This window comes from Felis catus, chromosome X (assembly GCF_018350175.1).
Source record: "Felis catus isolate Fca126 chromosome X, F.catus_Fca126_mat1.0, whole genome shotgun sequence".
Lineage (NCBI taxonomy): Eukaryota > Metazoa > Chordata > Mammalia > Carnivora > Felidae > Felis > Felis catus.
In genome coordinates this window covers 123,748,676-123,763,317 of record NC_058386.1, presented here as the reverse complement: position 1 = coordinate 123,763,317, position 14,642 = coordinate 123,748,676, and the positions used below count along the sequence as shown (strand labels likewise).

The window sequence follows — 14,642 nt, the reverse complement described above, 5'->3', positions numbered from 1 at the left end:
AAAACCCATGTTCAGAATGTGATCCCATGTGTGTACTGAAGTCTGCTTGAAGAGTATTCATTTAACTTCTCAGCATCCCTAGAACGTTGACATTACTCAACAAGCCAGTCTGGGATAAGAATGGAACCCAACGCCTCTGGTTTCCATTTCTGGCATTCAGGCTACATATTCAATCCTCACAGGAGGTCTTAAGTTTCACTGTCATTTTCTCAACACTTCCATGGCTTTTCCTATTAAAGGGTGGATTATTTTCATTCCTGGGGATTGGCCCAACTTGCACTGGTGATATCCCATGGCCATATCTCATCCCACACCAATGCTGGGACTGTTTGTAGCTAAGACTATGCTTCCACCAAGGGGAAGCTAAGGCATCATTGCCCTCTGAATAGTCTGAGTCTTGCCATCCTCAGAATTCAAGAAGCTGAACCAAGGTGAAGCCTGAGTATTAAGTCCTACCTTCACAGGATACAGGGAAAATTCTCTCTCTCACCCCTCCCCCAACTCTGAAACCAAGCCAGGAATCCTTCTAGCAAGAGACACCTCTGTGAGTAACCAGGGATCAGGTGACAGGGAAGTTGCTAACTTGATTTGTGACAGACTTTACTAACCTCATCCCAGGGGGATGGGTCAGGATATCATCTTACAAACATGAGGACAAACTTTAGGACCCAGGATCCCTCTACTTCCTGCTTCTAAACTGGTTTGGGCTGTTTCTTTATCTACAGTCTGACTTTTGGAAAAAACAAGTTTTTTTCCAAAACAAAGTTGATGGCCCACAACCATCAACACCTCCTGCAAGTTTGGGAGTCAGCAGGGATCCAAGACCGATGAGGACAGGACACAAGTGAATGCCAGGTGCTCTTTATTATTATTAATTATCTTTTTGTACAGAAAGAGACAAAATTTAACAGCTAAACTCAACAATTATAAAAAGAGAGAGAGAGAGAGTGAATTAGAAGCAAGTGTGTTTGTTGCTCCCAGGCTCCAGTGAAATCCTGACATAGTACTGAATGTACAGATTTTCCAGCTGACATGGGTCAACACATGAATACAAGCACAGTTTAAAGTGGTATCAAAATTAATCCATTTCACAGTAATCATGTCTATAAGCTGAATTGCACAGATCAGGGTTTCCATTGTCACAAATTCACAATCACAGAGTGAAATAGCAGGTGTGTTCAGGCCTGGGAAAGTGGCATCCGGAAGGAGAGACAGATCGGGAGGCAAAAGCAGCTGTGGGATTTGTTCCAATCTTGAATATCTGTGTTAATGCTCAGGCTGGGGGCGAGAGAAGGGCAGGCACTGTTCAACGGTCAGATGTCTCAGTACAGTGGAACAACTGTTGAGGCAATGAGTCCGAGGGGGTGTGCTATTTGGATATCTTTGTCAGAAAAATTCCTGCTAGAGAGAGACTCACTGCCCACAGCCTGTGAAAGGAAAAGCTCCGTATGTTTAGTATTTGGGGGCAAATGATGGGAGTGGCCAGCCTGTTAGCGAAACATCTGCTTTACAGAATATTCAGCAAGATACACAGTTATATTACTTTACATTGCAAGCTAGTTCACAAACTGTTATTCATAAGGTAAATAAAGGAGGACAATGAAAAGCTGCAGCACCCAACATTCCCACAATGGAGAGAGACCAAGAGATCATCCTATGTGGAAAGAGCCTCACACACAAGAATCACTGAACCCCAAAGCTGAAGGCACGGTGAAGGGATCCCTGATATCTTGAGCTTTTTATTTGAAAAATGTGCTCATTTTAACTAGATCCCTCTTACATATATGACCCTGAAAATTGACTAAAGGGAAGAATATTTCAAAAATCTCTACAGCGCAGGAATCACAGATACCATGAATTATCTTAAGTTGTGATTTTCTATAAATTCTGAATTAGTGGGCTTCAAATTAATAGGCTTTTACCATAGTTGCAGGCAGTCTGATTACAGTACTTTGAAATTAGCTAATTATACTGATTAGTATGAACAGAGTTCAGTGGGGAGAATGTGCTTGTTTCTGAATCACACACTGAAAAGGTTTACTGCCCAGCTCTCCGTCTCAGCCTTGAACATGAGAGCAAGACAGCACACAGGCACACTCCTCAAAACACAGAGCATAGGTGAATAAGAGAGCCTCTCTCTCTCCCTGTCCCCTCCTCCCGTCCCCCCAGACAAAAGAACAATCTAGAGGCAGTGTTGTTTTTTCCTTCTTCTCACGGGATGCCATTTTCTTGTCAAAAGATTAACCCGCAGCCAGAGAGGAACCATCTGGCTCCAACTCCTTAACAAAAAGACACTTTCCTGTCTTGAATTCCTCATATTCAGGCTACTAGAAAGACAACATCCAACCCTTTGGGCAGATTCCTGTTTTCCCAAGCACCCTAAGGAATTCACACTAATGGCAGTGGGAATCACCAGCACAAAAGGAGGTCACTGGCCTCCAAGTCAGCCTGCTGGGTGTTACTGGGCACCTGTGCGCCTCACTCTTTCCCTTGTGCTTTCATTTTGAAAACCCCAGGTGATGGGGAGCAGCGCTGGAGGGACATGTTTGTGATTCTTGTTTTAAAAAGTCTTAAAAAGTTTTTGTTTGAAAACAAGCGACAGTCATATTTCAAGGAATTTTTTAAACCTTTTCTCTTTTTTCTTAATGAAAAATATCTAAATAACTAGCCCCACCATTCTGAAAGTCAAGAGTCACATATTTTTTTCACACAAAAAAATAAAATTAAAAAATAAAATGGTCCAGGAGTGCTTGGATCTTCTTCATCTGTTGATAACAACAGAATAGGAGCCGAGGCAGAGGACACTGTGCCAAAAGGACATGTGAGACGGGGTCCCACAGGGCAGAGGCCCATAGGATGGAGCTGCTTAGTCTTCTCACAAAACTTTTTATGAAGTAGGGACAGAAGGTGGTGACTTTGCGGGGCTTGGACAGCTAATACCAGCTCTCCTCCCTCAGGGCCCTGTCAAAAGGCTGTCCAGCCCCAGGAGGTGGCATTCCTCCCTTCAGACCGGAACCCTCCTGGTACAAATATAGCCACACACCAGCTATTGTTTCAGATAAGCATATGAGAAAAGGCAACGTGCACACGTGTGCAGGCAGGCACACACGCACACACACACACACACACACACGTCCAAAAACAACAAAAATGTGGCTACTACAGATTTAGCATTGTATCAAACCAACGTCCATACAAAGACAGAGTTTGAGAAGATATATACAGGGCATTCGTAAAAGCCAAATGTGCACCGCGAGGAGTTATGACCATTGTATACTGTACAGTCTTTTTTCTACAATACCACAAAAAAACAAAAACAAAAACAAAAACAAAAACAAAAAACATCCCAGAGACCACGGTGGCAAGCCCACCTGGAAGAATGCTGCCAAGCACCTGAACAGAACACAGGACCCTAGGAGCTGTCTGTGAGCTCTCCCTGTAGGCCCTCACTCAGCGCCTGAAGGACATAACACATGCTGTCCTCCACCAGGCCAGGTTCCTGCTTCCTGCTCCCTCCCATCTCCACCCAGCTTGGCAGGGAAGGGCTCGACAGATGCCAAAGGCAGCAGGCATTCCTTGACATACTCTCTTTGGCTCTGGTCAGTGGGGCCAATGCTTGGCTCTCTTCTCAGTGGGGAGGAGATACATAGGGGTAAGTGACTCCTCCCATGCTCCCAGGTCACACGCAGGCACCTGCCTGAGGAACTTTGGGAAAGCTGGGCTGGCCCCTGAGCTTCAGGCTGCCCCAGGTCCTCCAACATGACCAAACACGACTGACCATGGCCTCCATCGTGGTAAAGCAGGGCCTTTGTAGGCCAAAAATACATTTGTGAGGAAGGGTAGGACTGCAGTGTTAGAGGCCCAGAGGAAGGAAAAGAGGAAGAAAGGAAAGCTGGAATGCCACCAGGTCAGCACCTCAGGCATCAGGGAGCTCTCAGAGAAGGACGGGACAGAAAGTGTCAACTGGCAGGAGACCAACTGCCCAGGTTGAGACTCAACATCACAGTCACACGAAGGCCTCCACTAAGACTGGTCCCCTATAAGCTACACATTTCTAGAAGAATCTTCCTAAGGGAAAACTGCACTGGCTTTAAGAACTGCACAGGCATTAGCTCAGTCAGCCTCAAATAGGCCTGGGAGGTAGGGGGAGGGATAGAAAACCCCAGCCACCGAGTCAAGTTGTCCAAGCTGGTGGACTCATTGGGATAAGAACAGAAGCCTCCTAACTTGAAGCATGTCCCCGGGCAAGTCTTCAGGACTGGAGGGGCCTCCAGAAGTCATCTGTAGCCTCAAGGCAGGGCTTCATTCAGAGAATGAGGCCTGATGCCTGCCTCAGAGAGCTGTTTTGACAGAAAGAAGCTTGTCTTCTCAGTGGGTTTGAAACTGCTGTGGTTGCCAATAGACCCTGGCTTTGCACTCTTTTGGGCCCCACAAAAATTTGCTACATTTTTTAAAGCACCACAGACAAAAAATGATTTGGCACGGAGGCCAGGAAGATGGACATGCAAGGTTGGGGGAGGCGGTGTCGAGAGTCTTTCGCATGGTCACAGAGTTAAAGGCTGGGTCACTTCTGCCCCCCTACTGTCCAAAGCCTCACTGAAATGCACAGGCAGCCTCTGGGCCACAGAAACGGGTTATTAAAAATGCCAGCACCTGGCAACACCCTGGATGGGCCTTTGACCCCAGGTCACAGGCTTCCCCATCTCCCTTGTCAAGAAATTTCTAAAAAGGAACACTTCAGGATCTTTTCCCCAGGTGGGCACCATTATTAAGGATAAATCAATCATCTGAAGTTCAAATTCAACTCATTGCACCTACTTGTGGAAAGGGAAAAATCCTAAAAGTTCAAAGCCAGAAAGCACAGTGCTGAGGAGGCCAAGTTCATGGGTTTAAGCATCCCATGGGCCAATGAACCTCATTAGGAGAAAACTTCAGCTCTCTGCTCCAGCCTGTAGCCCCAACCACACAAAGGCCATGGGCTTCCCAGGCAGGGTCACCAGCATTAGTTTTTCCAGGGCTATAATTGGGCTCATGCCAGTGGGTAGCAGTTTTAGCACAGCCAGTACACATCTGGAAAGCCAAGGTCTTCAGGAGGCCAAGCACACTAGAAGCAGAGCTAGCCCCCAGGATGGCAAAGTTGATGTGGGCCTCGTGTTCAATCTGGCAGCCGGGCCCCTGCCTCTCATCCTTCACACACCCTGCCCTCCTTCCAGCTTGCTCTAGATATTCCTTTTAATCTGGAGTCGGGGCAGATGTTGGGGCAGGGGAGTATCACAGAGCTGACTTCCCCCAGTCACCTATAAATGGCCCGTTATATTGTTTTGTTTAATTGTGTTGGTCATTTATTTGTTATTACTGTTTTTGTTTTTTGTTCAGTCCTGTCCCTGTCCTCAAAATGTAAGCAAGGACAGAAAGCACAGGACTATTGAGGAAAGGGTGTTGCTGAAGGGCTAGCTTCTCTCCCTCATCTCTGTGGCCTAGGCATCCAAACACAGACAGGTCTCCAGCCAGCTGCACAGCCCCAGGGCCTGAGCCTATGGACATTCTGGCCACACTCAACTCAATGGTGTAATACCTTTGGCATAAGAGAAGCCAGTTCCTGATGAGAGGACAGCATGGCAGGAGCATGGGAGCTTCTGGAAGAGCTGGACTCTCTGGCCTGTAGCTCTCCCCAGGGGCTTTGACGCAGGTGTGTTCCCTACCCCCTCCACCTGTCTCTGACAACTGACTTCCTACAAATCCACGGTTAGGAAATTATTTGGCAACAAGGAGGCTAAGGCTGTTTTGTGGTGGCACAGTCTTTAAGAAGTTAAAAATAAAATAAGAGACCCCTGAAAGAGGCTTTCATACTGGACAGGACATGAGTCCTACTACTTGTCTGAGCCAGGGTTGGTGGCCACTATCTCTTCATACTTTGGGGGTGGGTCACTGTAAGAGACACTTGCCTCCTCACTGCTGCTCTCCTGGGGTGCAGTTACCTCCTCGTAGGATGGGGGAGGGGTGGCACTGGACAGCCTGGAGAGAGAGAGCTCAGGGAGGTAGAGGGTGCTCTCAAGGCGGACCGTGGTTCTGCTCCCTCGACTAGGCCCCAGCACCACCTGAGGATTGCTCCCTGCCTCACGGTGCACAGAGGACTCCCCCTGGCTATGCACAGTGCCCCGGTACACCATGACCCGGGGGAGGCTGTGCCCTGCGCGACTGGCTAGGTACCGGTTCTGAGCATACGAGGGGTGATGTCGTGTGGCTTTCTGCAGCTGGCACCTCCAGATGATGAACAAGGCAATGACAATCAGCAACGCCACCCCCAGAAGGGGAACGACCACATACATGGCATCTGGGCTTTGTGTAGGGTCTCGAACTGAGTAGACTGCATTCGGGTACCCCTTCCAGAACTCCATCTACAAAAGAAAAATGGCCACTTACATTTATATGCAAGAGCTCATGCCCCAGCTGGACCTCAGAGACCTTCAGCAAGTCTGGTGTGTTTGGCAGGGCCTGCAGCTGCTCCCCACCCTACTGCATCTGACTGGCTTCTGAGGCCTATCAGAGAGGCTATGTAATGCACCCAGGATAAAGGACAACGCTCCCAAGTGAAGAGGTCCCCATAATCAGGCAGCTGGGACTCTGAAGACATGTTGTTTGTCCTTCTATGGCCCCAGTGGCCCTGCCTTAGACTGGACTGGCTTTCTTTTATTGCTTCTGACTGGTGTGAGATACCAGGGCCTGCTTTTGTTATTCCTGAGGCTCCCCCTGCTCCCAGAAGCTTCCCCAGAACAGTACATGCCGTTTTCTCTTTGTCCTCAAACACCTCCTTGACCTCCTCGTAGCTGCAGACCTCCTCCATGCACTCTCGCTCGATGGTACCCTGGCGCAGCTCCTCCAGGAATTCATTGGCACGAGGGAACCGTTTCAGGACAGAATGGGCATTCTTGGCCTCCAGAAACACTGAAGAGAGAGCTGCACTGAAGCCTGGAATAGGGAGGCACCCAGGGGCTCCTTCAAACCAGACTCAGCCCAGACACAGAAACACAGTGACAAAGGAAAGCAAAACACAACCAGTGGGCAAGACACCACCCCAGATATGACTAGCCCCTTGTAAAAGGGATGAAAGTGCCAACTTTCTGTGATGCCATGATGTATCTGCTTAGAATACCATGAACCCAGCAAGACTCAGGCCTCTGGTGTTATGGAGGAAAATGGGATCTGAGAGGGAGGTGCTTGTTGCACAAGAACAATGGACATGAAGGATTTTGAGTATTGTAGTCAACACAGAGAAAGTACCCAGTATCTTCTGCCTCACTTCAAAAAGAGAACATCAGAGCCCTTATCATGAGAATTGGCTCCCCTATAGACTGATGCTAGTGACCAATACCAAATCACCCCATAGCAGTCTACCAGGGTGGGGTCCGTCCACCTGAAAGGCCACCTGTGCCGTCATCAACAGCCTACCCCCAAACAGTCTACTACAAACCCAATCTGGGCTAGATCGAGGCACTGGATGCATACAAATCTAAGAGTGCCTCTGGAAAGAAGGTAGCAGGGAGAATATAAGTCTTTGTAGACTGGGCACAGATGCTTCCTGCAAAAATGTCATTGAGTGCTAGCCATATCGACCTATTCCAAAGGAAGGGACCCAGCTACAGTCAAACTACCTGGCATAGTATCAGCTATATGCCTCCGTAAGCCTGAGCTCGGTCTCCTGCCAACCAGCCCCTTGCAGTGAAGCAAGCAGGGCTTTACCAACAAGCAGGTGCCCTTTTCCATGGCCTGTCATAGTAGTTTCTCTCATAGTGGACAAGTGAGCACATACTCCAGAAGAGAACCAGAGTTGAGAGGACAAACCTGCTACCCAGACGATGAGACAGGGGCCACAGGGACACACTCAGGACGGGAAAGCTGGAAAGGACTTGAAAAGTAAGCATGCACCTTTCCTGCGAGCCCCTGGGTAGGCCCTTCACCCTCAGCCTGGCCCCTGGAAAACTCACCTGCCATCGCTGCTCCCTTAGATCCCGTGTCTCACTTGCCTGGCAAAGGAGAAAAGCAGAGTCACAATTAAATCACACCCCCAAAGCCTACAGCGCACCCGTTTGACCCTGAGATGTGGCCCCTACCCCTGCTAGCCTGGTCAAAGGTCAAAGCAACACCTCATGAGGCACATTACCTCCTAGGCCACTCACAGCTCTATTACTTTCCATACTTCCCCAAGTTCTCTTTCCAGAGTTACCTGCCTGAGGCCCAGCAGAGCCCAAAGCTAACCTTTGGGCTCTTTCTCCCACAAACAGATTCTGAGGGTCTAGAAGACCTAAGGGTTGACTTCATTCTGAAAGAAAGAGAGAAAGAAAGAAAGAAAGAAAGAAAGAAAGAAAGAAAGAAAGAGAACTTCCCACAGGCCAAGTTTCTTCTTTCCTCACCTCTCTCAAAAAATCTTTGCGAAAAAGTGAGAGCTTTTTCCCTGAGATCAGGAACACGACAGAGATGCCCACTCTCACCGCTGTTGTTTAATATAGTGTTGGAAGTTCTAGCATCAGCAATCAGACAACAAAAGGAAATCAAAGGCATCAAAATTGGCAAAGATGAAGTCAAGCTTTTGCTTTTTGCAGATGACATGATATTATATGGAAAATCCGATAGACTCCAGCAAAAGTCTGCTAGAACTGATACATGAATTCAACAAAGTTGCAGGATACAAAATCAATGTACAGAAATCAGTTGCATTCTTATACACTAATAATGAAGCAACAGAAAGACAAATAAAGAAACTGATCCCATTCACAATTGCACCAAGAAGCATAAAATACCTAGGAATAAATCTAACCAAAGATGTAAAAGATCTGTATGCTGAAAACTATAGAAAGCTTATGAAGGAAATTGAAGGAAATATAAAGAAGTGGAAAAACATTCCATGCTCATGGGTTGGAAGAATAAATATTGTCAAAATGTCAATACTACCCAAAGCTATCTACACATTCAATGCAATCCCAATCAAAATTGCACCAGCATTCTTCTCGAAGCTAGAACAAGCCATCCTAAAATTCATATGAAACCACACAAGGCCCCAAATGGGCAAAGTAATTTTGAAGAAGAAGACCAAACCAGGAGGCATCACAATCCCAGAATTTAGCCTCTACTACAAAGCTGTAATCATCAAGACAGCATGGTATTGGCACAAAAACAGACACATAGACCAATGGAATAGAATAGAAACCCCAGAACTAGACCCACTAACGTATGGCCAACTCATCTTTGACAAAGCAGGAAAGAACATCCAATGGAAAAAAGACAGCCTCTTTAACAAATGGTGCTGGGAGAACTGGACAGCAACATGCAGAAGGTTGAAACTAGACCACTTTCTCACACCATTCACAAAAATAAACTGAAAATGGATAAAGGACCTGAATGTGAGACAGGAAACCTTCAAAACCCTAGAGGAGAAAGCAGGAAAAGACCTTTCTGACCTCAGCCACAGCAATCTCTTATTCGACACATCCCCAAAGGCAAGGGAATTAAAAGCAAAAATGAATTACTGGGACCTTATGAAGATAAAAAGTTTCTGCACAGCAAAGGAAACCACCAACAAAACTAAAAGGCAACCAACGGAATGGGAAAAGATATTTGCAAATGACATATCAGACAAAGGGCTAGTATCCAAAATCTATAAAGAGCTCACCAAACTCCACGCCCGAAAAACAAATAACCCAGTGAAGAAATGGGCAGAAAACATGAATAGACACTTCTCTAAAGAAGACATCCGGATGGCCAACAGGCACATGAAAAGATGCTCAACGTCGCTCCTCATCAGGGAAATACAAATCAAAACCACACTCAGGTATCACCTCACACCAGTCAGAGTGGCCAAAATGAACAAATCAGGAGATTATAGATGCTGGCGAGGATGTGGAGAAACGGGAACCCTCTTGCACTGTTGGTAGGAATGCAAATTGGTGCAGCTGCTCTGGAAAACAGTGTGGAGGTTCCTCAAAAAACTAAAAATAGATCTACCCTGTGACCCAGCAATAGCACTGTTAGGAATTTACCCAAGGGATACAGGAGGGCTGATGCATAGGGGCACTTGTACCCCAATGTTTCTAGCAGCACTCTCAACAATAGCCAAATTATGGAAAGAGCCTAAATGTCCATCAACTAATGAATGGATAAAGAAATTGTGGTTTATATACACAATGGAATACTACGTGGCAATGAGAAAGAATGAAATATGGCCCTTTGTAGCAACGTGGATGGAACTGGACAGTGTGATGCTAAGTGAAATAAGCCATACAGAGAAAGACAGATACCATATGGTTTCACTCTTATGTGGATCTTGAGAAACTTAACAGGAACCCATGGGGGAGGGGAAGGAAAAAAAAAAAGAGGTTAGAGTGGGAGAGAGCCAAAGCATAAGAGACTGTTAAAAACTGAGAACAAACTGAGGGTTGATGGGGGGTGGGAGGGAGGAGAGGGTGGGTGATGGGTATTGAGGAGGGCACCTTTTGGGATGAGCACTGGGTGTTGTATGGAAACCAATTTGACAATAAATTTCATATATTGAAAAAAAATCTTTGCACTTTTGAATTGGAAAGGATCTCAGAGAGATGGGGTCTTAGGTGAGGCCAAGCACACCAACAGTGACAGAGACAGGATGCATTTTGTGGAACTTTGCTCACAGTGGCAAGTCCCAGATACCTCTAGGGACAAGCACGCTCCTGGAAAACAGGCAGCATGCATTGAAGAAGCAGGTACTGGCAAAACTTAACATGGCAACAACAACTACGTCAAAAGTCATGGCCCAAACCCAGGTGACTCACTGTGTTTGTCTGTACCAGACACAGTGCCCAGGATCTTCTGAAACTAACTCTCTCTCTCCTCTCCTTGCATTAAGGAACACTGCAGTGGAGTACTAGGACAGTGACTGGCGTGACCAAAACTGAGATGCTAAGTCAATGCAAGGGTTGTCTCTAATGTGAACTATTGTCCAAAAGCCTCACTCCTGCTCAGGAATTATCAAGCCACAATGTAAACCATAGCCACAGCACACTGCTCTCCCCCAACACAGACTCCCACTCATGCACGTATTCCAGAGCACTGACCAAGCTGTCCACATCTGGGAGCAATCACCCTGCTGCTCCCCTCCCCAAGAAGAAGCTCTGGTTTTATGACTAACAGGATGTAAGACACGTGAACGGTGTAACCCGCTATGCCGCCCTTTTTGCCTAGGCTGCCAGGAAGTTCAGCGTTAACATTGATCACCAAGCACAAATATTCTAGAAGCCCAGCTGTTGAGCACATATGCTTCTCCTTTGCAACAGGGAATACATTTTTCTATTTAGGTGGTCAGAGTCTTATGTATTTTTAAAATATACCTTCTAATTCTTTTGGCAAACAGGTAGGATATAAATCATAAATAAAATTAAAGCTAAAGGAAAAACAGCAAATATAACATCCATCTATGGAAACACCACGTCAAGGGGGATTTTGTCTTTTGAATTCCACAACAATCCCACCCAAAACTATCAGTGAGTGAACCTGTCAACAGATGGGTCTACCATTATAAGATAAGTTGGCCCTCAATGTTTTAGAGTGAAGACGGAATATTAATCCTAATTTCTGCTTCATTATGGATCTCTGGGGTTCCCCTAGGGCCAATGCCACTCATGAGGTGAGCCTAACAGCAATGGTTTTGACTGAATTAAATACGGAGCTGTTGTGTCAGGGTCTGAAAAGAATAAGTAAAGGCTGTACCAATAAGTGAAGATAGAAAAACATACGTTTCATATTTTATCAAAGAGAACTGCAGTGTTGTTTTGTTCATTTGTATGTGGAAAAATTACGTAACAGCTTACATATAGCCACCTCTTGTCCCAAACACATCCGACTTTGGTGCATGCACACCCACACATGTCATAGCCATGGATGAGTGTTCTCCTGACACCTGATGAAGTCATTAGTTCATTTTTAAGCTTCAAACAAGCCAGGAACTCCCCCCAAACAGCTCACAGGGCATGGCCCACTCCATTAACAATTCTGTAGTCACCATCACTGCTGCTACTGCTGCTGCTGCTGCTGCTGCTGCCATGAAGCCGCCTCCCCCTCCTTCCCCAAAATTTAGCGCCTGCTTCTTCCCCTATAAATACACCATCAATAGGGCATTGCTATGGCAACAGCGAGGAAGCGTGAGGGCTCCACGACAGAGAATGCTGCTGCAGTCACGCATGTACATGTCCCTCCTACCCCTGGTGGATATTGTAAGGCTGATTGTAGGCCGGAGGAATTTTTAACCCACTCCCCTCAGGAACACAACTGAATCCTGAAAGCCTGGAAAGGAAGGAAGGCAGGGACTGGCCACCACCAAGACCTTCCTTAACCTCAGCCTGAGCTGAAGCTTCCAAATCAACAGCACTGTGAAACATCACTCCCAAAGTCCCTAGCATGGGGACAGGAAGCCATCAGAGCACCGGGTGTCCCAAGAGGTGGCCTCCACACCACTTCTCCAAATCCTCACCCTTTTCATTCCCCTCACTCAGAACTGGTCGCCAGGAAAGGCTTCTGTAATCAGCAAATCTCATGAGTCATCAACCCACCCAGTGACATGGAACTCCCAAATTACGCTCAAACTCAAACTCTGGGCCCTCCTTGTCCCCTTCCACTCATGCCAACCCCTAAAGTGCCCATCCTTGCCCACTGTCGCCCGCCAGCAGCGCCCTGCCCACGAATTCCAGCTTCTGGCCCAGCTAGACTCTTCTCCTGGGTCTGCTCAAGACCCCAAACGCCTTGGCCCGTTTGGGCCTCCAGATCCTCCCCCAACAGTGCCCCGCGCCCAGCTCAGTGGCCCTGGACACAGAACCATGCCCTCGGGGCTGGAACACCCAACCCAAACGGCCTCACCGTTCTCTGGGCCCAGGAGGCGGCCGCCCAGTTTGTGCACGCAGCCCGCCACCTCGCTGCGGCGCCTCTTCCAGCAGGGCCCCTGTCCCCGCCCACCTGCTCCCCGTCGGCCAAGCCCCTGGCCCAGCCCAGCCGTCTCCTCCCTCCCTCCCTCCCCGCCCGCCGGTCTCCCGACACCCCGGGGGCCCCCAAGTCGGCCCGGCCAAGGCCAGGGCCGAGGTGCACCTGGAGCTCCCGCCCCTTGCAGCCGGGCGCCTGGGCCCTGCCCGTTACCTCGGCACCCCCCTGCCCCTGCTCTCCTCTGGGGCCTCCGCCGCTGCCCGCCCCCACGCCCCGCTGCGCCAGGTCTGGCCTCGCGCCCCGCGCCTTGCGCGCCACCCTCGAGCGCCACGACCACCGTGCCCTGATCGCCAGGCCGCGATCGTCGCGCCGCACCGCGAGCCGGGCCGCCAGGCCGAGGACAGGAGAGGGGTGGGGGTGAGGAGAGCGGGCCGAGGGGGAGGGAGGGCGGGCCAGCAAGCTGGGCCGGAGGGGCGGCGGCGCGCACCAAGCACCGCGCGCCCGCGCCCCAGTCCGCCGGCGCCGCCCCTGCCCGCGCCCGTGCCGCGGGGGGCGGGGCCTGGTCGGCGGGCCAGGGGTGCACCAAGGACCCCTGGCCAAAGGTGCTGGCCCCGTCGTGCCTCCGGGCGCGGGCCCTCGGAAGCCCAGGCGCTGTAGCGGGCTGGGGCAGCTGCTCCCAAGGCCCACGCGCCAGGGGGCCCCGCGCAGCGAACCCTCCCCAACTGTCCCCTACCCAGGCTCACCTGTCATTGTGGCCAGCCCGCCCCCGAGTGCCAGCCGAGAAAAGAAGGGACTCAGGCCAGCAGCCTGGGCCCACCTAGCAGGGCTCCAGCGAGCCAGCAGAAGGGCTGGGTTGAGGCTGCGTTCTGCCAATGACTGGGTGACCTTGGCTTCTTCACTTACCTCCTCCCCACCCTGCCCTAGGACGGCAGGCTTCTCTCCTGTCAAATCTGGTAAATGGGGAGAATCCTGCCTCCCTCGCGGGGCTGCAGCGAAATAAAGGAGGAAATGGGCTTGGGAAACTCTTAAGGCACAGAAAGGGGAGAGGAAGGGGAGCGCCGGGGTGGGGGTGGGGGTGGGGCGGGGAAGGGGCTCAGGGGGCCGCGCTATGGGAGGTTCAGCATGACAGGACCAGATGCTGGTAGATGACACTAGTCCAAGGAGAACCACGCAAAGAGGTGGAATGCTGAGGGAGGGCAGGACGGTTCTGGGGGAGCTCGGGGTATGAGTTTGCCAAAGCTTCCGAGGAGGGGTCCAGTGCACCCTGCTGGGTTTTCTGGGTTCTTTTTGTTCTCTGCACCTCTGGAGCCCACTTTGCAACTGGAGTGGGCGCCCCACCCCCACCCTTTTCCCTATTCTGGTGTTTGGGGCAGAATGATCCTGAGAAGGCATGCCCTGAACTATCCCCCACACCCATTCCAGGCAGAGAAACACCAACCTGCCCTGCCGCCAGGGACATGGAAAATAGGGGGAGAGGCCTCCATCACCCCAGACCTCTCCCAGTCCAGCTCTCAGAGCTCAACAGTCCCTCTGCCCCTCCCTGTCCCTGCCCTTCCCTCTCCTTCCCCTTCCCCCACTCCTAATGGCGCTTGCCCCTCCATATCTGCCGCCTGTTCTCAGAGTCTTCCTCTGGCTTGCTTGCTCTTGCAGGGCTACAGAAGCCCCTTTTTTCCCAGTACAGCCCCTCTATGTTTTCCTGGATG

General features: G+C 49.6%; 1 protein-coding gene across 3 annotated transcripts; it reads right to left on the bottom strand.

Annotated features, from left to right (window-relative positions):
• Nucleotides 1–845: 845 nt before the first annotated feature.
• On the bottom strand, nt 846–13,820 carry PRRG3 (proline rich and Gla domain 3). Of its 3 annotated transcripts, none has more exons than XM_023249400.2 (4): nt 13,683–13,820; nt 7,986–8,024; nt 6,785–6,945; nt 846–6,398 (listed from the first exon to the last, which is right to left on the bottom strand). In XM_023249400.2, exons 2-4 carry the CDS (start codon nt 7,990–7,992, stop codon nt 5,871–5,873), a joined length of 696 nt encoding a protein of 231 aa, XP_023105168.1. In that variant the 5' UTR covers nt 7,993–8,024; nt 13,683–13,820; the 3' UTR covers nt 846–5,870. The 3 variants fall into 3 exon arrangements, with proteins under 3 accessions (XP_023105168.1, XP_023105169.1, XP_019680004.1); XM_023249401.2 differs by lacking the exon at nt 13,683–13,820 and adding an exon at nt 13,153–13,305; XM_019824445.3 differs by lacking the exon at nt 13,683–13,820 and adding an exon at nt 12,880–12,968.
• Nucleotides 13,821–14,642: the final 822 nt, after the last annotated feature.

Bases quoted from the DNA above. Each gene is read 5' to 3' on its own strand.
- PRRG3 (XM_023249400.2), bottom strand. The intron at 6,399-6,784 runs GCATGTACTGTT...TTTCTTTTGTAG, and splicing joins TTGAGGACAAAGAGAAAACG to ATGGAGTTCTGGAAGGGGTA.